This window comes from Chaetodon trifascialis, chromosome 2, assembly GCF_039877785.1.
Source record: "Chaetodon trifascialis isolate fChaTrf1 chromosome 2, fChaTrf1.hap1, whole genome shotgun sequence".
In the NCBI taxonomy this organism is placed as follows: Eukaryota; Metazoa; Chordata; class Actinopteri; order Chaetodontiformes; family Chaetodontidae; genus Chaetodon; species Chaetodon trifascialis.
In genome coordinates this window covers 31,566,624-31,594,028 of record NC_092057.1, presented here as the reverse complement: position 1 = coordinate 31,594,028, position 27,405 = coordinate 31,566,624, and the positions used below count along the sequence as shown (strand labels likewise).

Sequence of the window (27,405 nt, the reverse complement as noted above, 5' to 3'; positions counted from 1 at the left end):
ATTGTATAAAAATAATTTTGCTATTTCTCTTCCTGTTTTCCTCCCTTCTTGTCTGCCTGTCTGTCTCTCTGTCTGTCTGTCTCAGGTGGTTTATTCCCCAGGGGTGCAGATCAGGAGTATAGTGCATTCAGAATTGGCATGGTTCAGTTTGGGATGGCAGATTTCAGACTGACACCACACATAGATAACCTGGAGGTGGCCAACAGCTTTGCTGTCACTAACTGTTGTAAGTATCTGTATTCTTATGTTATTCTGAAGACAGTTTAATTAAGTACAAATGTTATTATGCTACAGTTCTTTAGTATTAATATTGGTAAAGCCTGAACAGGGCACTGTATATTTGAGGCAATATCGATATTTGCTCTGATGGTATTCTATATTTTTTTTTACCGTTAATAAATTTCACGATCTCTCCTTTAAAACAACCGGGCTATCCACAGCATCATCCATCCATCCATTTTCTATGCCGCTTATCCCTTTCGGGGTCACGGGGGGGCCGGAGCCTATCTCGGCTGTCAACGGGCGAGAGGCAGGGTACACCCTGGACCGGTCGCCAGCCGATCGCAGGGCACATACACACACCATTCACACTCACACTCACACCTAGGGGCAATTTAGAGTCACCAATCAACCTAATGAGCATGTTTTTGGTCTGTGGGAGGAAGCCGGAGTGCCCGGAGAGAACCCACGCATGCGTGGGAAGAACATGCAAACTTCACACAGAAAGGCCCAACCCGGGAATCGAACCTGCAACCTTCTTGCTGTGAGGCACACACAGCTTCTGCCACCAGTGTCTGTATGTGTGTGTTGAATAAATGCTGAAATGCTAAAAATATTGTGAAGCGCTTTATATTAATATAGGCATATTCTGAATTTGATGCCAGCAACACATTTCAAACAAGTTGGAACAGCGGCAACAAAAGACTAAGAAAGTTTGTCTGGAACATTCCACAGCTAAACAGGTTAATTGGTAACAGGTGATAGTATCGTTACTGAGTTTGAAAGAGGCATCCGCAAAAGGTTCAGTTGTTCACAAGCAAGGATAGGACAAGATTCACCACTTTGTAAAACACTAGATTGGAGGATATTACTAACTGGGCTCAGGAATGCTTTGTAAAACTGTTGTCGTTAAACACAACTAGTTTGCAAAGTATTTAATTCTTTTTTTTATTCACTTATTACATAGCCAACTTACGCGCACAACTGGTGCGCAGGTCATTAGGCAGGTAAGAGCAGGATTTGGAGAAAACTACGCCCCGGCCTCAGACAGACAGGGGAACAGACAGACAGATAAATAATACGAATGGAAAATTGGAAATGACAACAGTAGGGGTAGACCCGAGGGTAGATCCTAATAATAACTGATCAAGTCTCAGTTATATGATATGATATGATATCACATGATATCATTTCCAGTGTTGTGCCTGAATGTGTTCATTGAATGATAGTTCATGAAATCGTTCATATTTTTGGCGAGCTTGAAATGAACATACTGTATTACTGCCTGATGAACATTACAGTGAACTCGTTCATTCTGGTGTCTGTGAATGGCACGCTCTCTCAGTTTAACTTCATTCAATAGGGTGCCAGATTTCTATACAGTCTTCCAGGCCAAAACACAGCTAAAACACACCATAAACACCCCGGCTTTCAAAAAGAAAATCCGCACTTCAGTCACATGGGGTGAAAGTTGCAGCTGCTACTAGTGTGGACTGAATGGACAGCAACAAAGTGTGAAAGCAAAAATGGGGAAATGCTGTCCCCTCAATGGTAATGTAAACTTTGGTTGGATAAGGATTCAAAATTGGATATGAAGATGAAATCTGACGCGTAGTTACAGTGTTAAAACTGATAAAATAACTGCTATCTGTGGTTCTATATGGGCTGTGTCAATAATTTTGAAAAATAATAGCTCGCTGTTTAGTTTATTTCGGTCTTTGGTTTGACACAACTCGCAACTGCGCAATAGACTTGAAAACACAACATAAATACAGCAGCTGATTAAGGTACAAGAAAGGAAAACAAAACAAGATTAAGTAAATCAAAATAACAGATAAATAAATAACTAAAGAAAGCATTCCATAAATGTTCAAGACCGGAAAGGTGTAGGCTAGAGCATTGCTTATTTCGCCTACCCTTTTACAAAGCAGGTTATATTGCAATCTGCTGTTTCATTTATATTAACAAATGAACAAAGTAAAAAAAAAAAAGAAGAAAAAAACTCTTCAACATAGAAGGCACCACTGCTCATAATTCTAATTTGTATAAGTTGATCATCCTCCTTTTAAGTATTTTTTTTAAATGTATAAATTGTTCTACACATTTTTAGATCATTTTCAAGATTATTCCACACGTTGACCGCTGTTACGGTTGTACATCTTTGTTTTACATTGGTCCTGAATTTAGTCTTTGTAAACATACATACCCCTCTGAAGTTGTAATGATTTTGTCTTTCTTTGAACATTTTTTGAATACAGTCAGGCAGCATGTTGTTATTAATTTTGAACATAAGCTGTGCAGTTTTAGAGTCCACCAGTTCTTTGAATTTAAGTTCATATGTATTTATAAAAAGTTGGTTGGTTGGTTGCATATAATCTGCTTTGTTTATGATCCGTATTGCTTTTTTTTTTTTTTTTTAAGTGAAAGGGTTGGTTTTGTGATTGTTTTATATGTGTGTCCCCACACTTCAATACAATAAGTTATATATGGTCTTACTAGAGATTGGTACAGAGTTTTTTCGTGAATTTATTGTCAGGATGTTTTTACATTTATACAGAATTGCAATGGTTTTTGATATTTTGTTCTTTAAGAAGTTTATATGTGGCTTCCAGCACAGCTTGTGATCAATAACAACTCAGAGAAATTTGTTTTCAAACACTCTTTCCAGTTCCACGTTATCTATAGTAATTTGCACTCTTTGATTTATTGTACGGTTTCCAAAGACAATAGTTAGTTTTGCTAATATTTAAAGATAACTTATTCACATCAAACCATCGTTTTATTTTTTTGAGTTCTGTCACCACTGTATTCAGAAGATGTTCAAGATCTTTGCCAGAGCAGAACAGGTTTGTATCATCCGCAAATAATACACAATTAAATTTACAGGAAACATTGCAAATGTCATTTATGTACAGTACAAAGAGTTTCGGGCCCAGTACTGAGCCTTGTGGAACCCCACATGTAACCCTCCTCAATTCAGACTGTTCATTATTTATTTGTACGTATTGGTATCTGTCATCCAAATAGTTTTTGATCCATGAATTTACAACCCCTCTGATACCATATCTATCAAGCTTCTTTTATAATAAGGTGTGATCAATAGTATCAAAAGCCTTCTTTAAATCAATGCATAGCCCAACTGTATATTCTTTATTTTCAGTATTTGTGGATATGTTATCAATAAGTTCCATAACTGCCATTGTAGTTGAAAGATTTGATCTTAAGCCATATTGTCGGTCACTTAAGAGGTGTTGCTTTTCTATGAAATCCTCCAGTCTGTGTGCAAAGAGTGTTTCAAGTATTTTTGAGAGCTGAGGAAGTAGAGAAATTGGTCGGTAATTACTGAAGTTGTGCTTATTACCATTTTTGAAGATGGGAATGACCTTTGTTGTTTTCATTTTATTAGGAAAATGTGTCTGTTTGAAATGATTGATTGCAGATATGAGTTAGTGGCTTGGCTATAGATAATATGAGGTGTTTAATTAGACTCATATCTGTTAAGGCTATGCAGCCGCCGAGTATTAGGATCCAGAGATGCAGAAACCAGAGGCAGGGATTGTGTAAAACCAGGTATAAATTTATTAACAAAACGAAGAACAGAAAACGCGCTCAATGAGTGGATCAATAAACAAACAAAAGGCGCACTCAAACGGAGTGGGAGACAAAGCAAACAAAAGGCGGACTCGAATGGATTGGATGAACAGAGGGAGCACCGACGGAGCGGGTATGACACGAGGCACGCGTGGAAGCGGCAGGCAGACACTGAAACAAAAGAAAACACAGCACAATAAATGACTGGAAAAAATGATGGACAAAAAATGACTTTTACTAACAAGGAGAGGAAGACAAAGAGACTCGTACTTACGGACCAACAACCAGACATCGACATGGAATGAGGAATAATCTAGTGACGAGGAGGAGAAGGTCCATGCCTTAAATACTCTCCCTGATAAGGGAGAGTGACTGCAGGTGAGTAGCAGTGGGAGGAGCTGGCAGCAGGTGAGGGGCTGCCCAGCCACGTCGCCAGGGGTGGGGACTTGTTGAATGTTATTGAATGTGGTGTTGTCTTGGATGATGTGGCTTTGAATTTCTCGTAATCTGATTCCATTATTTTCCAAAACCAAGTTTACAATGGCAGCTTCCTGTACCCTGGTGAACATTTCGCCTCTTCCTCCACCATGGTTGCCTCTCTCAGTCCTTTAGAAAAACAGACAAACAAACAAACAAAAAAAAACTATAGGACTTGGACAATGCACCTTAAAGATATTTCTCCTACAGTAGAGTAAACTGTACAGGAAACTTGTCCAGTTAGTGTATGACATCAGTCATTCATGAAGTAAACAGGTATCACCCAACTGGTACTCTATGACTATGTGAAAGAAATACATACCTGTACTCCGGTCTACATGTCTGGATGACAGAGGCGACAGTGAAATGGCTCAAGCTGGGCTGCACTCTCTGTCCAGCCTCTTGCATTGTCAGCTTATGATTGATGACATGATGAACTAAGGTTCCTCTGATTTCATTTGAAAGTTGTTGTCTTCTTAGGCCATGAACTCCTCAACCAGCTCTGCCCCTTCCTCTCACTCTTTCTCCCCCTCTCATTCTCACCCTCCCTCTTCCTCTTCCTCTCTCTGTAACATCTTTCATTGTTGAAAAAAAGGTGCTCACCTCTGGTCTTTTTATAATGCTTACTTCCTGATTGAAGTGGTAACAATTAACCATTGAGGTGTTTCACTAGGTGGCACATATATTGGCCAATTAGCTCATGTAGTGTCATTTTGAATGGCAGTGTTTCAAAATGACAAACATGTGACTTTATGTCAGATTGTTGTGTCTTATGCAGAGAACTGTGTTCAGTGCATTTAAGAAGTGCCATTTTGAATAGCAAAATGCGTGTGAAGCAGAAAATGTGTTTAGAGTTTTGGAGACTTGAAAGGAGGTTTTGCTCTCTGTGTGTCAGTTTAAATAATTGTGCTATGCGTGTCATCTTGGTTTGTTAGCAATTGGAAAAAATTGTAAGAACAGGGTTTGTGTTTACATGAATCCATCCATCCATCCATTTTCTCCCGCTTATCCGGGGCCGGGTCGCAGGGGGAGCAGTCTGAGCAGGGACTCCCCAGACACTTCCCCCAGCTCTTCCGGGGGGGTGATCCCGAGGTGTTCCCAGGCCAGCCGAGTGACATAGTCACCCCAGCATGTCCTGGGTCTTCCCCGGGGAACACTTCCCTAGGGAGGCGTCCAGGGGGGCATCCGATAAAGATGCCCAAGCCACTTCAGCTGACTCCTCTCGATGTGGAGGAGCAGCGACTCTACTCTGAGCTCCTCCCGGGTGACAGAGCTCCTCACCCTATCTCTAAGGGAGTGCCCCGCCACCCTGTGGAGGAAACTCATTTCAGCTGCTTGTATCTAGGACCTCGTTCTTTCGGTCATGACCCAAAGTTCATGACCATAGGTAAGGGTAGGAACGTAGATTGACCGGTAAATCGAGAGCTTCGCCTTTCGGCTCAGCTCCTTCTTCACCACGACAGACCGGTACAGCGACCGCATTACTGCAGCCACTGCACCGATCCACCTGTAAATCTCACGCTCCATCCTTCCCTCACTCGTGAACAGGATCCCAAAATACTTAAACTCCTCCACTTGAGGCAGGAACTCTCCCCCAACCTGAAGGGAGCAAGCCACCTTTTTCTGGTCGAGAACCATGGCCTCGGACTTGGAGGTGCTGACTCTCATCCCAGCTGCTTCACACTTGGCTGCGAACCACTCCAATTTCTGTCTTGGGCTGTCTTCATGTAAACATGAAAAGAGCACATATCTGTTGTTTTGACTGCCTTCCTATTGTTTGTAGGAGGTGGTTTAAATGTACTATTTGATGTCATTAGTATAGATATGGGTTTTGAATTTGTAAGTTCAGATTTGTGGATAATAATAATTATTATTATTATTATAACAACAGATACAGATTTCTGACTTGTTTCTTTTTACTTATTTCTATAAAAATAAAACATATCAAAATCAGAGACTATGTTATCAATTATGGATCTGCAGTGCGGCATAAGGACAATCCCAAAATAAGTCAATCCACAGAGCTGATTTATACTTCTGAGTAAAATGGCTGACAGGTGTATAATCTCTGAAGATACCTCCTGTACTTTAGAGAGCGGAAAATATGTATATATTTATATGATCATTTATGTAAAGATGGATTAGCTGACTGTGATGACAGCACAGGGAATGTTAGTAAAAAAGGAGACCGTATAGTTTTAGATTTAGATTTAGATGATTAGATTAGATTTAGATTTATTTGTCGTTCGTTTCCACCTTCCATACAGCTTCAGAATACACAAATACATCAAACTGGAAGAAAATATCAAATTCAACAGATACATACATGAATCCCACACAACATACAAACCGGATGGGACAGGATAAAATAGGACAGGATTTGGCCTGCATAATAATTGAACCACTTACCATCAAAGACTATCAAAGCATCAAAAGACATCCCCTACAAATCTGATTAGTTAACTGTTTCTCCTGGTGAACCACCGGACACCTCACCTATTTACTGTAAATCACGGAACAAATCAGGTGTAGGAAGTGATCTAGAACCAGACTACTCTCTCCACTAGTTCTCTCATATATCAGTGTTACGACCCAGCTCACTATGGGCGGGGAAGTAACAAAAAAAAAACAACCAGATGTAAATGGCTAAAATTAGTTATTTATTTTTGACCCAAGTGGTACTGAATTGTTCTTGTAAAAAAAGGCAAAGGCCAAGGCAACAACAAGAGCGAGTGGGTGTTCTTGAAACAAATGAAATAATCAAAACCAAAAGAGAACTCTCCAAAAATGAGAGCTTAAGTAATTATAACCACGCCAAATAGAAATAAAACCCTCTTAAATGAGGCCTACAGTAAAAGGTGAGAAACGAGAATCAAAATATAAAATGAAATAGCACCCCTAAGCCTAGTGAGCCTAACGAACAATATAACTGTGTGTGTGAAATCAGTCCCCGTCTAACCTAGCTCAGTTCGAGTCTGGTTACCAATTCAATTCAATTCAATTCAATTCAATTTTATTTGTATAGCGCCAAATCACAACAGAAGTTGTCTCAGGACACTTTCCATATAGAGCTGGTACAGACCAAGCTCTTTTATCTACAAAGAAACCAACAACATTACAAGGAGCAGAGCTCTGACAAATCTGTCACAAAACGATCAAATCTCTCTTGTGCCGAGGACTGGTCATCAACGATGCCAGCCACCAGCTGCCAGACTGAGACGACTCTTGTAGCCGGCAGGAAATAACAGCTTGCAGGTGATTGGGCAGCAGCTGGCTCAGAGGAGGAGTCCGGTTTCCACACCCCTTCACCTACAACCACTCTGCAAGGCAAACACACAGATGAGTGTTTATCTGGTTGAGGATACCTAGCCACAGTAGCAAAAGTGCTGTGAGTTTGGGTCATTCATGTTTTGTATCCTGTATCATGTATCATGATCAATGTTCACCTAAATTGGTGAACATTGATCTTAATTGTGGGAGCAGGAGCAGAAAAATTGTAAAGTTTGAAAGTAATTTAGCATATATGACATATTCCTACTCATCATAAGTAGAATGCGCTGCATTAAGTCTTTGTATTGGACCCAGGCCACAGACCTTTGGTATTAATTTGGTGAAATGAAATACCTCTAGAAAATCAATTCAGTTCAGCTCAGTTCAGGGTACTGTAGAGTCATGTTTTGTTTCATATATCTTTGCAGAGCAAAGAGTAGAAGCAATGGGAATGAGGACTCCATGTATGCAGTATACTTTGCCTTCATCAGAGCATGATGTAATTATGGCCCAAGGCTCAAAGCTCTGCTATTTAAGGGCAGTGCAGTGCATTGTAATAGCAATGAATGCATGGACTCTACACTATTGTTTTGCACCTGCTACAAAGATACACACATACTGTGACCTCATTTACTTAACAAAGACAAATTGTCTACCTTAGATAATTTGGAACATATTTGACGAGTTACAATCAGGAATTCCTGCATGTTTCAGGTTGAAATTTTAAACAAAAAGAACATTTTGTAAAGCACTTACATAAAATTAGTTGTTAGTTATGGCCTTTGTCACTTTAATTAAGCAAGTCTCTACTTTGGTGGTGAATTGGTATTTTCCTGGGGGGTACTAGGGTTATTTCCTTGACTTCACTTGTTTGGTATCCTGGTGACTAACCATGGGCCCCAGTGGCAGGAGAAGAGAGGTAGAGGATGGTGCCAATCCAGTGGCGTATGTCAATCTTGGCACCAAGAATGAGTGAGTTGTGCGGGGTCCTATGGTTGCCTGCTCTGAGCAGGTCAATAGCTCAGTGCAATTATCTTTCACTTATCTCTTATTTTGGTCATGTTTAGTGAAGGCACACCTAATACCATAGATGTTGGCACTGATGAGCCATGGGGCCACCATCTTGGACCGGTCACCCGCTCCACTCAGTGATGTTTAGCAGGCACAATGAATCCATCGTAACTCTCTGAATACTAAGCTGATTTTCATGTGTTTTTTTTTTTTGCTGCAAATGTCATAGATGTAGCTATGACACAGGACAAATGGTTTGGTGTATTTTAATATTCATAGTGGGATTAACAGTAATAGAATATTCTGATATAGCCTAGACCGTAAACAGGTATTTTGCAAACACTGTAAACACACACATTATACATACACACACACACACACACACACACACACACACACACACACATACACACTAATATATGATAGAGAAGCGGATAGTGGCAGTAAAGTCAACTATTTTAATAATTTGAAGAGACAATATATGATTAGGCTATATATAAATATTTAAAATAGAAAAACTGGACGGCACAGTGGTGCAGCAGGTAGTGCGCATGCCTCACAGCAAGAAGGTCGCCAATTCAATCTCCGGGTTGGGCAGGACCTTTCTGTGTGAAGTTTGCATGTGCTTCCCGCGCATGCGTGGGTTCTCTCCGGGCACTTTGGCTTCCTCCCACAGACCAGAAATATGCTCATTAGGTTAATTGGTGACTCTAAAATTGCCCTTAGGTGTAAGCATGAATGGTTGTCTGTCTTGTATGTTGCCCTGCAATCGACTGGCGACCGGTTCAGGATGTACACTACTGTATCTACACTACACTACTATGTGTCAATATCATTCAAATATACATATATATCAGATAAGTTATATATCAGACATAGTTATATAGTTATATATCAGAGAAAATCATTATATATACCACCACCACCACTGAGGCCAATTCGATACGCATCTTAGCAAGGCAAGACAAATTTATTTGTATAGCACAATTCATACACTAGGCAATTCAAAGTGCTTTAAAGAAGCATAAAAATACATTAAAATCCTACATTTCAAAGAAAGAAAGAAAGAAAGGGAGTAGAAGAGAATAGAAAAATAAAAATAAAATACAATAAGTAAAAGACAATAATTTAGCATTTAGAATGATCAAAACCATTGAGCAAATACATTTACTTCAAGTAAAAGCTGTAGCAAATAATAATGTTTTCTACCCTGATTTAAATGAGCTGACACTTGGTGCAGACCTCAGGTGTGCAGGGAGAATGTTCCACAGGTGAGGAGCATAATAACGAAAGCTGCGTCACTTTGTTTGGTTCTCATTCTGGGAACACACAAAAGACCTGTCCCTGATGACCTGAGAGGTCTGGATACCTCATATGGAGTTAATAAATCTAGAATATATTTTGGTCCTAGACCATTTAATGCTTTATAGACCAACAGTAAGATTTTAAAGTCTATTCTCAGGAAGCCAATGTAGTGATCTGAGGACTGGTGTGATATGGTCCATTTTTCTGGTGTTTGTAAGGACTCGTGCAGCAGCATTTTGAATCAGCTGTAGTTGCCTAATTGATTTTTTGTTTAGGCCAGTAAAGACTCCATTGCAATAGTCCAACCTACTGAAAATGAATGCATGAACAAGTTTTTCCATGTTTTTTTTGGGCAGACATCCCTTGATTCTGGTTATATTTTCATGTGGTAGTAGGCTGATTTGGTAATCAGCTTTAAATGGTTGTTAAAATTCAGGTCCGAATCAATAATTACACCAAGATTTCTGGCTTTATCTGTTGTTGTCAGTGACATGGAGTTAAGTTGAGCACTGATCTTTGACCTTTCACTTCTGTTTTATCTGCATTAAGCTTGATACGCAGCCACCGATAGGATACATTAACGTTACACTGAAGCCTCTGTCGATGCAATACAATGCGATTTGCTCCTGTTCACGATACGATGCGATTCGCTCCTGTTCACGATACGATGTGATTCAAAAATGATTTGATAATGATATGACTTGCTTACAAAGAGATTCGGTTTGATATGATATGATCATAGTCTCTGTATCAATTTGAGAGATGCATGTAATATTTGCTTTGTTTTTACTGAGCAAACCAAGAAATCCCATTTTTAAAAAAGACATAATTCAGTATGTATAGACAGAGCATTAAATTTTATTTAGAATAAGCAATCCTTACTCCTAATTTTGTTGTCTGTCTCTACAATTTTACAAAAAGTATAAAACTTGTCACCCACCTGCCACCTGCAGAAGTTCTCTGATGACTCTGCCATTGTCGGCCTCATCACAGATGGGGACGATAGGTCATACAGAGGACTCATTCAGGATTTTGTGGACTGGTGTCAGCAGCTGATTAATGCGGATAAAACCAAGGAGCTGGTTGTGGACTTTTGCTGCCGCCGCCCGCACTCTCCTCCATCACCAGTGAACATCCAGGGAAGGGACATTGAGATGGTCACATCTTATAAGTACCTGGGTGTTCATCTGAACAACAAACTAGACTGGACTCATAACACCACTGCACTTTATAAAAAAGGACAGAGCAGACTCTATCTGCTCAGGAGGCTGAGGTCTTTTGGGGTGCGGGGGGACACTCCTGAAGACCTTCTATGACTCTGTTGTGGCCTCTGCCCTATACGGAGTAGTCTGCTGGGGGAGCAGCATCACAGCAGCCGACAGGAAGAGGCTGGACAAACTCATCAGGAAGGCCAGCTCTGTCCTGGGATGCCCTCTGGAACAGATTTAGGAGGTGGGGGAGAGGAGGATGACAGCCAAGCTGTCCTCCATGACAGACAATGACTCCCACCCCCTCCAACACACACTCACTGCACTGAGGAGCTCCATCAGTGACAGGATGCTACATCCAAAGTGTGTGAAGGAGCGGTATCGCAGGTCATTCCTTCCTGCAGCCGTCAGACTGTACAACAGAAACTGCTCCAAGTAATCAGTACAATAATATGTTTACAATCTATGCAATAACCTGTGCAATGATGCAATTATGTGCAATAATCAGTGCATAACAATCTGTAAATACTATCTACAATTTCTTAGGATGACGTTTTTCTTTTAACCCGCTCTTGTATATATACTTGTTTTGAATTTGCATTGCACTTGTTCCAATACTTTATACACTTTATTGATGCTGCTGTATATTGGAATTTCCCCTCGTGGGACTAATAAAGGAATACTGAATTGAATTGAATTGAATTGAATTGAATTGAATTGAATTGAATTGAATTGAATTGAATTGAATTGAATTGAACAGTTTCAGAAACAACGTGCATAGTGCAAATAATATGACCTGCTGCCAGACTGATGTGCTTGACATAACAATGTTTCACTTAGTTGACTGAATACTGAGCATAAATGTCTGAAATTCCATCTTACAAAGAATGAAAATGAAATAACAACATCTTAGAGATTCAAGTGTAAAAATAAAACTATTACTGGCAGCCAGTCACAGCTGCTGTAAACGATACTCTCGAACAGACGTATTTCTTTCCAAAGTACAATGTCTATAGTACTCCTGTCTATGAGGAGGAAAAACTATTGGTGTGATTTCTATTAGAAATTGAACAAGTAAATAAAATAACGTTTCCCAACTGCTCATTATGTATGCAAAAAAAACCCATCAACTACTGGTAATCAAACAATGCTGTAAGTGCCATTTACTTATCTCAAGTCGCTTAATTTCAGGTAGAAATATTAGCTGGTCTACATGTTCTGGGAGTAGCAGGCTGCGCTGAGCAGTCACTATGTCTCCGGCTGCACTGAACACTCTTTCACTCGGAACACTTGTAGCAGGGATGGACAAGTAGGCTCTGGCCAATTTGGACAGAAGAGGGAGATCCACCTGCTCTTTCCACCACTGTAACACATCCCCATGCAGATCTAAACAATCCCTTCCCTGTACTTGGCAGTTTCCTCCTTGGCTCTTTCTCTTGTACTTTTCTTCTGCGGTCTTGGAGTGAAGAAACCTCCAAACATCAGGTCCAAGGCCAACTTCTTCATGGGAGGCTCTGGGTCATCATCTAGGGAAGAGAAGAGAAGAGAAGAGAAGAGAAGAGAAGAGAAGAGAAGAGAAGAGAAGAGAAGAGAATAACAATGCTATACAATTTTAAAAGAACAATATCATATTAATTTTCAAAACAACAAACTATTACAGGTTGTAGTCTTAAGTTTCAATCAAAACAAACCTTTTTCCTCTTCTTCTTCTTCCTCCTCCTCCTCTCTGTGGAAGCTCTGTTCATCCTCTGGGTTGGTTGCCTGTCTCTCATTCAGCCTGCCTTCCTCTTCTGCCTGAGAATAATGAACAGATATATAAGCTATTAGATTTCTTTGAACTAGATCAGATAAAAACATCAGTTTTTTAGGGCAGAATAAATATAGGAGTGAGAATATACTTTATGAACATATTACCATATTCTCCACTTCGGCTGTTATCCCCAGATATACGGTGTCCCTAGTATGATCATCATCCAAGAATTCCAGTGCCTTAAAATGGGGATCGAGCGCTGAGGGTTTAGTCTTGAATGTATGTGTACCGGTTGTTGAAATCCTGTCTAAACTTAAGAAGAAGAATTCCTTGATTCGTCACATTTTTACACACAACATGCAGAATTGAGGGAGAAACTGTACACGCCATGCATATGTGAAATTCTTTCCCGCTTTTTGACCCATCCATGGTCAGTCCTTCCTCCACGGCAGACCGGGGACCAGTTCTTCTTTGTCACCATTGGTCAGGTGGTGATCTTCTTGCATGTTTTTAGTGGGGGTATTTTTATGGAGGATACCCCAGGTGAAGACAGGGAGAACATGCAAACTCCACACAGAAAGGCCCCTTATTTTTCCTCGAGCAGCAGGCATGGTGGAGGACACGCCCAGCGCCCACAGTGGGATTCGAACCAGGGACCTTCTAGCTGTGAGGCGACACTGTTACCACTGAGCCAAAAAACTTGATAAACTTGTCCTTCATCTCAGAGATGACTGGCAGGTCACTGTCATCAGGCTCAAAATGCTTCTGCAGTTTGGCCAGTGTTGGGGTGATGATGGAGATAGTGGGGGTCTTTTCTTCACTGAGGCACTTGGTCGCTGTTTTGAGGGGTGTCAGTAGCTTTATGGCCTCTGCCATCAGGGTAATGTCCGCCTCTGTGAGGCTGGGCAGGCTCTCTCCTCGACCCCTTGACTTCATCTTCCTTGCTGTCAAAGTCACAGCAGCCTGCTGTTCCCACAAACGTTCCATCATGTCCAAAGAACTGTTCCACCTTGTGGAGACGTCATGAACCAGTTTGTGGTGTTTTAGTTTCAACTGAGCTTGGACTTCATGCAGAACTTCACAAGCTTTTGGGCTTTTGTGAAAAAAATGTAACAAGTTTCCTGTTTTAACCAGGAGTGCTGAAACAGTTTCAACCTTGAGAGCTTTTTGTGAGGAGAGATTAAGAGTGTGAGCGATGCATCTTACATGTGGCTCCATCTCTGCACCTGCTCCAGCGAGTAGCATGTTCTTTGCATGGTCAGTGACCAAAGCAGGGTTCTTATCCTCAAGTTTCCATTCACAGCAAACATCACGCAGAAAAGCTGGCAAATTCTGTCCAGTGTGGGCCTCATTAAAGGCTCTAGTTTGAAGAACATGGTTTTGCATGTTTCACTCATTGTCAATATGATGTGCTTTGACTGTGATATATGACTGAGTGGCACAGGACGTCCAGCCATCCACAGTGATAGCAACCCTTTTGGCATTACTCAGGGATTCCACTACCTCTCTTTTCACTTTGTTGTACAGAGCAGGAATTAGGATTGGGCGGTAATCTGGTAATAAGGTATCCGGTGGTATCTAAAAATAGCAACGGTATCAGTTTCATTACCTTCATTAAAAAAATGCTGCACATATAGGTCTATAGGGGTCTAACATAATTGTAGCATCGTCATAACAAAAATGAAATCCACTCCATTCAATGTATCTGGTTGAATTTACTCGAGAAAAAGGTGACTGTGCAAAAGTACATGCTACAAACAGAACCTGAGCAGTTTTACAGGTGTTTTAAAACAGGTATGTCCAGGCACTCAAATGGGTGCGTCTGGGCAGAGTACCGTTATCTCGTCCAAGCATACGGAGAAACTCCTCTGTTGAAAACACTTTTTCAGCCTTTTTTCTGCTTGCTATTGTTCTTAGCTCTCGTAAAAGGACAAAATGCAAATAAAAGAGTAAAATAACACTACGGGCTGCTCAGCAGAGTCCTCTGTGAGCGCTCTGCTCTTTCATGAGACGGAGCGGTGAAACTAACTGCGTGGTTACGCTGGTCAATAGCTCAGCGACCCGCCCACATTCACCATAGAAACACCAATGACGATCCAGAAGGAAGTAACCCCAGAGATAGGTTATTGCATGAAGAGCGCTCCCTCCATTCTAGAAACCCCCTCCTTTTTATGTAAACAACCGGGACCTTCGTGATTGATCTCAAACTAACGCAGTCATAGGAGACATTAGCAACGTTTTTTCGGGCTGGAATATAACTTTTGACCACAAAAAAGCAAAGGTAAAACATACTTTATAATTTAGCGATAATACGGTATACCCTTTCTGCAGGTCAAGAGAGGTCAGTTTGGCAATGTGGTGCAGCCTTACCTTGAGAAACAGACACAGCCAGTGACAACAAGTTGGAATGATGGTTGTCAATACCAAACTGGGTCTCCTCAATGGGTTCCCCAAGCAGAAAAACATCCTCCATTCCAATCTGGTCCTGGAGCTTACTTTGTTGAAGCTTGGCAAATCGCCCTCCCTGCAGCTCTCAGCACCTTATAATAATAATAATAATAATAATAATAATAATAATAATAATAATAATTATTATTATTATTATTATTATTATTATTATTATTATTATTATTATTATATAGCGCTTTACACAGTGCTAAAAGACACTTTACAGAACAGAGAAAATAACAAAGAACAAAGCACCTTCAATATACAAAGATTAAAAAAAAATAAACAAGATTATAAAATCAAACCTTCACTGTGCCTGTGTGATGGAATCACTATGCTGCCGTTGTTTTTCAGGGCTAGAAAGTGGTAGCTCTCGTCAAATGATGATGGTACAGCATCTCTGACCAAGTTTGCATGGCACAGATCACAGCTTTCGTAGAATCTGCCGGACTAAAAGTCCTGCTATGTAGACCACAGCAGCAACCTGTAAAAAAAAGTTGAGAACTAGCTATTTAACATGTTCAGACAACATTAAGACTACCTTTGTAATGTATGTGGATGTGGGAGGGGAAATGTTGAGTCTCTCTGAGGTATTTGTATACCTTTGGACGATGTTGATGGAGCGTGAGCGCAAACTCCCTGCAGTGTTTTGTATACTCCTGCTTTGCCATGAAGTCTATCTGAAGATCTGAAATTTTATGAGTTAAAATGAATATGTCCCCTTCAGATAATAACTAAGGAGTTTAATAAAGAGTGTAAGAATAACATGAACATGAATTTCAAAATGCTAATTTTGTTTTACCTGAGTAGAATTCAAGCTTCTCTTTGAGCTCTTCCTTGATGAGGTTTTTTTTCCCGCAAATCCCCCAAAAAACTCTCTACTGTGGTCTTTGCCCTCTTTTCTCTGGCCATGGCGTTCTTCTTCTCTCACTCCAAAGTTTCTACTTTTGCTATGGCTTCATTGAGTCTGGTCTCAAGAGCGGTAGGAGAAGCAGGCAAAGCATAGCCATGATCTTAAAGAGAGGGATGAACATGGTTTGAGTGATGTTTCACTTCACACACATCACTTTGACACCACTAGTGCATGGCCCACATTCTTTCTTATAGTCATCACCTGTCAAAGCCACTGCCAGCACTGTTTGTGTGTGTGTGTGTGTGTGTGTGTGTGTGTGTGTGTGTGTGTGTGTGTGTGTGTGTGTGTTAGGAATGCATGTTCAACATGTCCTCAATTGCGTGTGAATGTGTTTATGTGTGAGTGTGTTTAATATGAGTGGCAGCAAACAAGTGAGATTTTAATATGTCCAGGACCATTACGATATGATGTTTACAGCAGAAATACTCACATCATTAGGCAGAGGTTGGGGGTGTGAGGTTCCAGTTTCTGGATCATCCTGAGAGACCATGGACAGGCTCTCTTTAGCTCTTCTGGAGGTAGATGTAGTCCTGCCCTTTTCTGGCTAAAATGAAAAAGAATATACAGGCGTATCTCAACCCTGCCCTATGATTGACAGTAGCATATTTACATTATACATTATTTATATTTAATCTTATCTCTTATATAGAGTAGATCGAGACCATAGTTTTGAATGTACAGCAAGCCAACATTTCCAGTAATTCTCACATGAGCAAACACTTGGCGATGGTAGCAAGGAAAAACTTCTCTTTAACAGGCAGAAACCCTGGGCAGAACCAGGCTGTGGATGCGTCTGCCTCAACTGTAACAGTCATAACAGAAATAATGATATATCATTTGAAAGCATTAGTATATGGTATGTGTATTATAGTATTTGTATATACCCTCTAATATTCCAGTGGCCCACCTGCGTGCCATCAGAACATTTCACGTGGTGTATTTGTTTTCCCATGTATTGACACAAATGCTACAATCAATACAACACAATCACAACAGGAGGCACAATAAACAGCAACGACAGATAAACAACCGTGTTTAAGATTAATGCAACATTGACCCAATTTATTCAGTGATCCACAGATCAATAATACTCTGACAGAAAAATAGTCTGAAAACATCAACAGAGGTCCACAAGATCCACTGCAGTAAAGATGTTTAGTCTATAACAAAGTAGTAATCCACAGAAAGCAGTTTTCTCCTTCCAAAATGGAAGCCTATGTGTTGTCTTTTGCTTGTCTTCTGTGATTTCCCACTTTATCCTGAGCACTTTCTGCTCAGGATGTGGAGAGCCCACCTTCCCCCCACCCATCCTCACCACATTCTACAGAAGCACCATAGAGAGCATCTTGACCTGCAGAAAGTGGAGCAGGAAACATCTAAAATATGCAGGGCGGGGGGGCCCGAGGACCGGAATTGAGAAACACTGTCCTACACATTTGAAATTAGTCCACTGCTAATAAAGGGCTAAAAGTAATTAGAGCAGTTGTGTCTTGCAGTTTCATGGAAACATTAGTATTCAGTTTATGATTTCCTCCAATTTGTGCATGCAGTGGACAAAATCCCACCCAACCCTGATTCCTGCTTTGACTACACCATACTGACCTTCAAAGTAGGATACAGCAATTGCTCAATATCAGCATGGGTTAATAAACAAGATGAGGGGCAGCAGGCAGTCTTTGTTTCTGCTGACATCTTAGATGGAACGTCAAAAATCAAACAACAGTGGAAATTAGACGTTGTAGTACGGAATACTAATCTGACACTAGTATAACAAGCTGCAACTTGTGTAATTCCACTACTTTTGGCAATAACTAACTGCTTACTTTTTCAAATTAAGTAAAGCAATTACATGGATTTCTTTCTGAAAAAAACTTTCTGAAAAAACAGACTGTGGTTTGGAAAACAGACTTTGCTCCTGAAAAAACAGACTTGTATGTGTATATTTATATTATATTTTTAGATTTTTTATATATTTTTTTTATATTTTTATATTTTTGCAAAACCCTCACTTCAAGTACCAATTGCTCGGCCTAATTTGCCACATCTACTGTAAACACTCCCTTATCTGCATTAGACTCTGACTTTCCTTCTTTACACTCTGATGTCAATTACACATCACCTTGTTGTCAAAGCTGTACACACAATGGTCAGTTGTTGCACACACCCCAATTGAAATCTCAAAGCATCAACCCACAACACACAGTTAGGCAAATCTCTGAACACCCAGGTCAGGTGAGCAATTTGCAATCAAGAGAACTGTAGCATAAAAGGGCCTTGAGCCTCTGCTTTGTTTGGTGAGCATTGAACAATGGAGAACAACAACCAGAGAAGGAGAGGGGTAAGAGTGAGAGTGGGACAAGGAGGACAAGGAGGAGGAAGAGTGGGACAAGGAGAAGGAAGAGGAGGACAAGGAGGAGGAAGAGTGGGACAAGGAGGACAAGAAGAAGGAGGAAGAGGAGAATAATTTCCAATCAGATCCGGGCCACTATTATTGACCATGTTCTGAATCATAGTCTGAGCATTAGAGAGGCTGAGCCTGAGAGTCCAGCCAAACCTCAGCCGTTTCACCATCGCTGGAATCATCAAGACCTTCAGAGTAGAGAACAGGTACTACAGTAAATCTCTTTGCCTTGTGTTCTCTACTGTACAGTAATACTGCATATCAGTAGAATACAGTGTGCTGACAGTATCTGTATTTTGCAGGACTGAAGGACAACATTATCGGGGCGGGAGACAACGCATTGTTTCTGAAGAGCAGGAGACAGAAATTGTGAACATGGTGAGGGAAAACAATGCAATCACACTGAAGCAAATCCGAACGAAGATCCTTGCAGACCACTCTCTCAACACTGGACCGCATCCTACATAGGAATAGCATGCGGATGAAGCAAGTGTACCGTGTGCCATTTGACAGGAACACTGAACGCATAAAGGATCTCCGGCCAGAGTTTGTGCTTGTAAGTTCCATATACAGTATTCAGCACCGACACATACAAGTATTGTACCTGTAATTCAATATAGTTCCTTTTCTGCAGTGTCTCACTGTATCTCACTGCGCGGCTCTGTGGCCATATTGTAACTTGCATTCTCATTCTGTGTTTCAGCGGATCCAGGAGCATGCTACAGCCAATGAGCTGTATGAATATATTTTCATTGATGAGGCTGGCTTCAACCTGGTGAAGAGGAGGAGGCGGGGCAGGAACATAATTGGTCAAAGGGCCAATGTTGAGGTCCCTGGGCAGCGTGGTGGGAACATCACAATGTGTGCAGCCATGAACCATCATGGAATCCTGCATCGCCACGCTAGCTGGGGGCCTACAATACTGCGCGGCTGATCACATTCCTGGATAGCCTGCATGGCCTGCTGGTGCCATGAGGCCAGATTGTTGACCCGGGGATCCACTATGTAGTAATGTGGGACAATGTCAGCTTCCACAAGACCGCAGTAGTAAGGGAGTGGTTCCAGGACCACCCAGGATTTTCTGTACTTTACCTCCCCCCTTATTCCCCTTTCCTAAACCCCATCGAGGAATTCTTTTCTGCTTGGAGGTGGAAGGTTTATGAAAGAAACCCCCAGCAGGCCATGGAGGAGGCCTGTAGTGACGTCTCTGCTGAGGCCTGTCAAGGCTTCATGAGGCACTCAAGATGATTTTTCCAGAGGTGCCTTGCCAGAGAGACCATCCTCTGTGGCCCTCTGGCCAGATAGAAACAGGAGACTTGATGTTGTCTAATTCCTCCTGTGAAAGGGGAGGAGGGGGTGGGCGTGTTTGAGGCAAAAGTGTAACCTTTTGACTTTTTTTTTTTTTTTTTTTTAAACGTACATTTTCTTGTGCACTGAAACACTGTAAATAAAACAATGATTTGCTGCATACTTGTGTGATATTTTATGTTTGAAGAAGTGGGCCTACACAGACATTTTCCAAAAGGAAAAATGGGTAATTCTCATGAGTCATTGCCATTCACATTGGGTGTTGCATTTCTAGAATTGGGTTTTCAATTTTGCACTTCAGTGTGCTGTGAATGCTTGGTAGTGTGCAGCAATTGCTGAGCTGTGTGTATCAGTTGACTCGTATGTGTGTGTCATTCGAGAATGTGGCTGTGTGTACCAAATGAGAACACAAGTTCCATTTTGTGAACAGTTATGAGATTTGATGGCAAAGAGTTGTAAGGGAAATTCTCCTTGTTGCTTGTTGAGAGTTGCTAATTCTCTGAAGAATTATAGACTCGGTGTGATGAATCAGGTCTCTTTAATACATGCAGCATGGAGGGAAGACTCATGCAGAGTGTTCTCTGCAGATCTCCACAATGTCTTGGCTTTTATACTTTTCAACAAAAGGACAGATGGTTATCACACACACACCTGGTAATCATAAACCTTCCTTCAAAGACAACGACCATTTGGGGGAGTTCACTCACTCTGTTTCTTTTAGGGTTTATACTGTACCATAAACTCCTCAGGTACAGTGAATTGTATCTTAACCTTCCCCCTCTATCCTGTGTCCCTCATTGGATGCCCTTTGATGTTCTTTCTCCTCTCAGTGACAAAGGGCCATAAAGAATTTACAATTCATAGACTGACTCCCAGGATTAGTAAGTCATCTAATTCCTACATTCCTCCCTTTTGACACAAAGTGTCAACAACATATTTAGGAATTACATCAAAATCTCAAATTTGAAAAATCATCAATACAGATCCCAATAAAAGCAAAACAATGTTACACAAACTTATCATCTGATTCACTATAAGGGTTTCTTGATGCCCATTCTGATGTGGGGTGAAAATCTGGTTCATCATTATTACTTAGTTCAAAAGGTATTTTAACATGCAGTGATGTTTTCTCTTCCCCAACAACCCCATTTATCCATTCATATATCAGGGCCTGCATACAAGTAAGCACACATGTACAAAAGTATACAAAACCCAATAAAAACAGGAATGAAAGCATGAATTGCCATGGTACCCCAGGGGCCAAATTGATCAGTTTAAGATTTCAGCATCAAACCCCCAGGGTCTCCGGTCATTCCGTTCAAACAATTGTGTCTTTCTCCTGATCAGCTGCTTTATTTTGGCTGTTCTGATGTCATTTTTCTTCTGGGGTCTCCTGACCCTGCATTGGTTGCATGCAAATGCCACTTCTCCCCTCTGTGTCTTCTTGCGCCCTCGATGATAATAGTCCATCACCATCCTCTCTGGAGTTCAGCTGGTTGTAGGAATAGCTATCATCTTGCTGCTCAGCTGGAAACTGCAGTTGGACTATGCTAGCGGTGATGATCAACCACATGATGAAAACTGCCATCAGGATTTTCCACCAGGAACCCTTTTCAGCTTCCTGCCGGCTGAGTTGTTTCTTTTGCGTCCAAGGCATCACTGGGGAAAGGTTTGCACTGTGATGCATGAATTCACGTGTCTCTCAGTGTTTTCTCCTGAGATCCTTCACCAGCACCTAATCTTCAGGTCAAATGTTATGGAGCTGTACCGCTGTAGGCTCAGGAAGGGCAGCTTTCACCTTAGGAAACATAAGCTTCAAGACATGGTTAAGCACACAACAGTATCTTAACATGTCATCATTCATTCCTGTCAGTGTTAACCTATTTTGTGGAAAAGGGGTGTTGGTCATTCGCATAGGACACCCAGTAAGTATCTCATAAGGAGAGAGTCCAGTTGTCTTATGTGGACGGCCTCTCATGAACATTAATGCAAGTGGTAAAACTTCAATCCATGAAAGATTAGTTTCTGCCATTAACTTTGTCAATTTTGTCTTCAAAGTCTGATTAGCCCTTTCCACTGCCCCTCCACTAGCTGGGTGGTAGGCACAATGTGTTTTCAGATTTATTCGGAGGCTGTCTGAAAGGCTCTGAATTACATTGTTAACAAAATAAGATCCATTGTCACTGTTAACTTGGAAGTCCCCATCTTGGGATTACTTCTCTCAACAATGCTTTTGCAACTGAGACAGCTGTGGCATGTTTACATGGGAAACACTCAATCCATTTTGAAAACATGTCAACAATGACAAGGCAAAATTTGTAACCTCTACATGGAGTAAATTCAATGAAGTCCACCATTAAATGTTCAAAAGGACCCTCTGGTTTAGGATGGGCTGACAAGGGCATTGTTTCCCCTCTGCCTACATTGCTTGTTGCACAAATTAAACATTTTTTGCAAAAATTTTCAGCAAATGCTGAAAATCCTGGTGCATACCATAATCTATTTACAATATCCATCATCCCCCCTTTTGATACATGGTCAGGACCATGTATCAATTTTGCTAGGAAAGGGAATATGGATTTTGGGAGAACTGGGAGGCCGTTAGAGCTCACCCAGACTCCAGTTGGGAGTTCATTACACCCTTTTCGTCTCCAGAATGCTTTTTCTCCATTATCAGCTCCTGTTTGCAGCAAAGAGACATCGTTAAGAGAAAAGACATCATGTTGGACAGACAAAGGCATTTGCAAAATGGGGGAGACAGGTGAGAGAGCAGCCGCTTTTGCAGCAGTATCTGCGGCTGCATTACCCTGTGACACAGGGTCAATAGATCTTGTACGGGCTTGACATTTGCATACTGCTACTGAGGTTGGTAGAAGTAATGCAGACAAAAGGTTAATAATGAAACTTCTATGAGCAATTGGTTTGCCTGTAGAAGTAAAGACACCACGGTTTTTCCACAAAGCATGGAAGTTGTGGCAGACATTAAATGCATATTGAGAATCTGTGTAGACTGTGATGGTTTGTCCTTTTCCTAGAATGAAAGCACAGGTTAGTGCAAATAATTCTGCTGCCTGAGCAGATAGGTTATTAGGTAATTTGGCACTTTCAATCACATTATGGTTTGTACATATGGCATAAGACACACAAGGGGAACCATTTGAGGGGTCCCTCATGGCAGAACCATCTACAAAGAAAACACAGTCAGGGTTAGACAGGGGTGTGTCAAACAGCGCATCACGTGGCTTTGACACAATGTCAACCACCTCTAAGCAAGAATGAGGTTCTCCATCTTCAGTTGTAGGAAGCAGAGTTGATGGATTAAGGACAGTACAGCATTTTAAAGTCACGTGCGACATTGTTAGTAGAACATTTTGCCAGTGTAGTAGTCTTGCTGGTGTTAGGTGAGCAGTTTTTGCTTGAAGAATGAGGGAGTGAACAGCATGGGGAACATGCACAACAAGAGGACACATAGCAACAATGTCAGCTGTGGCCATAACTGCTTCAGTGGCGGCTGCTACAGCCCTTAGGCACGCTATCATAGCCCTTTCTGTTGTGGAAAGTCGTTTTGAATAATAACCTATCGGACGCTGTCTATCACCATGGGACTGTGTCAGGACTGCTGACATAAAACCATCACGTTCAGGCACAAAGAGATTGTAAGGAATGGTAGCATTTGGGAGTCCTAAACAAGGTGAGCTAGATAAAGCTTGCTTTAGCTCAGTAAGAGCTGTCTCTGCATCAGAAGTCCAAGTCAAAGAGTCAGTCATAGTCAAATGTTTTCCCCCATGTGTGATGTCATACAGGGGTTGGGAGATCTCCGCAAAATCACGAATCCATGGACGGCAATAGCCTGCTAAACCCAAAAAAGACATCATCTGCTTTTTTGTTTGTGGTTTTGGAACATCCAAGATGGCCTGGATGCGGTCCGGACCTAATTTGCAACCCTCCGGAGTTATAATATGGCCAAGATAACGCACTGATTGCGCAACAAGCTGCAGCTCGTCTTTTGAAACTTTGTGACCATTTTCTGCCAGAAAACAAAGCAATGCCACTGTGTCAGCTTGACAATTTTCCCGTGTAGAACACACTAGAAGATCATCAACATACTGAATAAGTGCACTGCCACACACTGGTTGCCAATGCGACAGGTTTTCAGCTACAGCCGCCGTAAACAAAGTGGGACTGGCAGCATAACCTTGTGGCATCCGCGTCCAAGTGTAACGTTTACCATTGAAAGTGAAAGCAAACGAGAATTGTGAGTCAGGGTGTACAGGAATGCTGAAATATGCATTCGCTAAATCAATAACTGTAAGTCAGCAGGAGTTTGCCAGAACCTGTGACATTAGTGTTACAAGATTAGGTACAATTGGGGCTGGATGTTGAACAGCTTCATTTACTACCCTGAGGTGTTGGACTGGTCTCCAACCCCCATTTGGTTTCTTTACAGGCGACATGGGGGTGTTACATGGTGAATTAGGGCTTTCCACAATGGCACTTTCATTTATGAATGACAGGACAGTAATGTTTGTCATTGGTGGTATATGACAACTATTTCATCAGTGTTGTCATGAGTGTCGGGGTGTGTGCGAATGTGTGTGTATGCTGCTCAATGCTCTGACCTGCCTCCGCTGTCTCCTATGGCTGTGTTACTGGGAGTCCTGGAGAATGAACATAGTCCTTTAGGTGGTGAATGTGTCCAGGAGCTGGTCTGTTGGAAAGTCTCGTGGGTTGCATAATTCTGTGAGATGTGCCCGTCGCCTTCACATCTGTAGCATCTCAACTTGCCATCCAGCTGTCTTTGAAATGCTGGCTGTGGGCCCAGTCTTCTTCTCCCTTTGCCTTTCTGGTGAGACCATTTTCTTTGCCCAAGATGTTGTGAGCCCCCCTATAGTCTTTTGCGGATCAGGTAGCTCCTTAGCAGTCTCCTTCAGTTCATCTGGATGCCATTGCCTGCACACAAGCACCTCTGGATCCCAATGTGCATGTGCCTCGTCACCCGTTGGGGGTTGGGAAACACCATCATAGGCATGGGGTATACTGCTGTAGACAGAAACTTCTTGGGAGAAGCAAGGTTAGCCTGCTGATTTTTTTTTTTTTTTTTTTTTGATGAATCAAAGAGAGCAGACAGGTCAGGGTACAATGCTTGTTCTTCCTTCTCCCCCTCAGAGTCTTTCTGGTGGCTTTTGGTTGCAGGGGTGGACCCCTGCTGAGAAGTTGTCCCTTGAGAAGGAGGGACTGCAGGCCTGGAGACAACATATGGAGGCAGAGCCATTTCCCTATTTCTTGCCCTACATTTTTTTCTCCTTTCTTTCACACATACTCTCTTCTTTCATTTCTTGTTTAACATCAATCCTGCTACTGACTTCACTTCCTTCATTTCTGATAAGCTTGTCAGTTCATCTTTCTTTACCCTACTTTCTTTTCCCTGCATGTTTTCTACTACCAGTACTCTACACCTTCTTAAACAATCAGTACTCAATGTGCCTATCAATGGAAACACCCCCTCAGTGACATGGTGTCAAAGTGGAACATCCTCAACCACATTTCTTCCCCATTTTTCTGCCATTAATTTAGCAGGGCCTGTAAGAGGGTCAGGTAATGGTTTTAATTTACCCGTTTTGTTCCCCATAATTCTAACTGACTCACTACTGGAACAGGTGTGCTTTAGACTTTCAGTGGGCTTATCAGTCACACAAACTTCACAGTCACACTGATTTTCCCATACAAGTATGGTTGGATCTTATCAAACACACATTACCTTGGAGCAACTCATTCAGCCAGGTGGTTTGTATGACACAGTCCGAGCAACGCACCCCTTTAGTATGCATACATACTAGACACTGAACGAGTCACAACAAAGCTTAACTGCTGTATTATTTTACAGTTTCTCCACTCATACACCCATTCTATATTATGATATATGATATTAGTACAGTAGTATACTATATATATATATATTTATTATATTAGCATCAACCGCTTTTATTTTAGTCTCTAATTATATCTAATAGAATTTCTGTATTTCTATAAGGATTATCTCAAACTCCTTGCTATTTCTTAATAACACAGAACATAGACATAGACATACACACAACGTTGTAGGCATATATACACACATACGCATATAGATGTATATATAATGAGCTCTTTTCACGTGAATCACGAGTTTCAACAGCCTCTTGCTGCACCGATATCTCTCTCTTGTTTTTTTTTGTTTTTTTTTTTATTTTCTGCTCATACAGTTTCAACACCACAAAGGAATTACTTGAAACCGGTTTACACTGCCCCACGGGTCTCATGTGTAAACTGTCCCAAACCTACACAAGAATTACATGGAAGCCGTTCCCAAACCTACACAAGAATTACATGGGGACTGACGGTTGCACCCACACAGGAATTACGCAACTCGTCTAGAGATTGATTCATAACACCATACTCACCTAGTAAAATAGATGGAGCGTCCACTGTCCGCCACCTGTGCCCGACCTTAGGCGGGATCCTGTCCTCCGTTTGTCGGAGCGGAACTTTCCCTGAGTCGTATGAGACTCCTGCCGGCAGTTGACCCTCAGTCCAGGCTCAGGTGTCGATCAGTAGAGCGTCCATCCCATCCTCGTCGCCAAATGTAAGGGAAATTCTCCTTGTTGCTTGTTGAGAGTTGCTAATTCTCTGAAGAATTATAGACTCGGTGTGATGAATCAGGTCTCTTTAATACATGCAGCATGGAGGGAAGACTCATGCAGAGTGTTCTCTGCAGATCTCCACAATGTCTTGGCGTTTATACTTTTCAACAAAAAGACAGATGGTTATCACACACACACCTGGTAATCATAAACCTTCCTTCAAAGACAACGACCATTTGGGGGAGTTCACTCATTCTGTTTCTTTTAGGGTTTATACTGTACCATAAACTCCTCAGGTACAGTGAATTGTATCTTAACCTTCCCCCTCTATCCTGTGTCCCTCATTGGATGCCCTTTGATGTTCTTTCTCCTCTCAGTGACAGAGGGCCATAAAGAATTTACAATTCATAGACTGACTCCAAGGATTAGTAATTCATCTAATTCCTACAGAGTCATCTTGAAAAGGGAGGTCAGGTTTAGCATTTTGTGTGTGAGGTTTTCAGGTTTGTGTGTACAATTTGAAGGAATCCGTTAGTGTTTTGAGAAACGTGTGTTAAGAACTGTGAAAAACTGTAATTAATTATTATCAAGTAATAGTAATAATAATAATGATAATGATAATAACAACAACAACACCTTTCATAGAAGAAATTTTCCTCAAATTGCTTTACAACAAAGAAATTAAATGCACCAAGTGCATTCTCATGAAAAAGACAGAATGAACATGAAAACAGAGAAGCTTAAAGTAAAATGAGATGCAGAATAATGTGTTTGACAGGCTTGAGGTGAAATTGACAAAGGCTACATCCCAAATTTTCTTTTAGCTGTTATTTAGAACCTTCAATAAACCAGCAGCAGATGATCACAGTGTTCTTGAAGGCAAG

The 27,405-nt window shown here is 41.3% G+C and overlaps 1 protein-coding gene across 4 annotated transcripts in view; it reads left to right on the top strand.

The window, feature by feature from the left end:
* Nucleotides 1-27,405, top strand: part of LOC139347667 (glutamate receptor 2-like) — a 236,651-nt gene that overhangs the window by 27,392 nt on the left and 181,854 nt on the right. For all 4 annotated transcript variants that reach the window (XM_070987431.1, XM_070987415.1, XM_070987407.1 and 1 more), the window contains exon 2: nt 86-226. In XM_070987431.1, the coding sequence (XP_070843532.1) occupies nt 86-226 (141 nt within the window). The remainder of the gene's footprint in view (nt 1-85; nt 227-27,405) is intronic.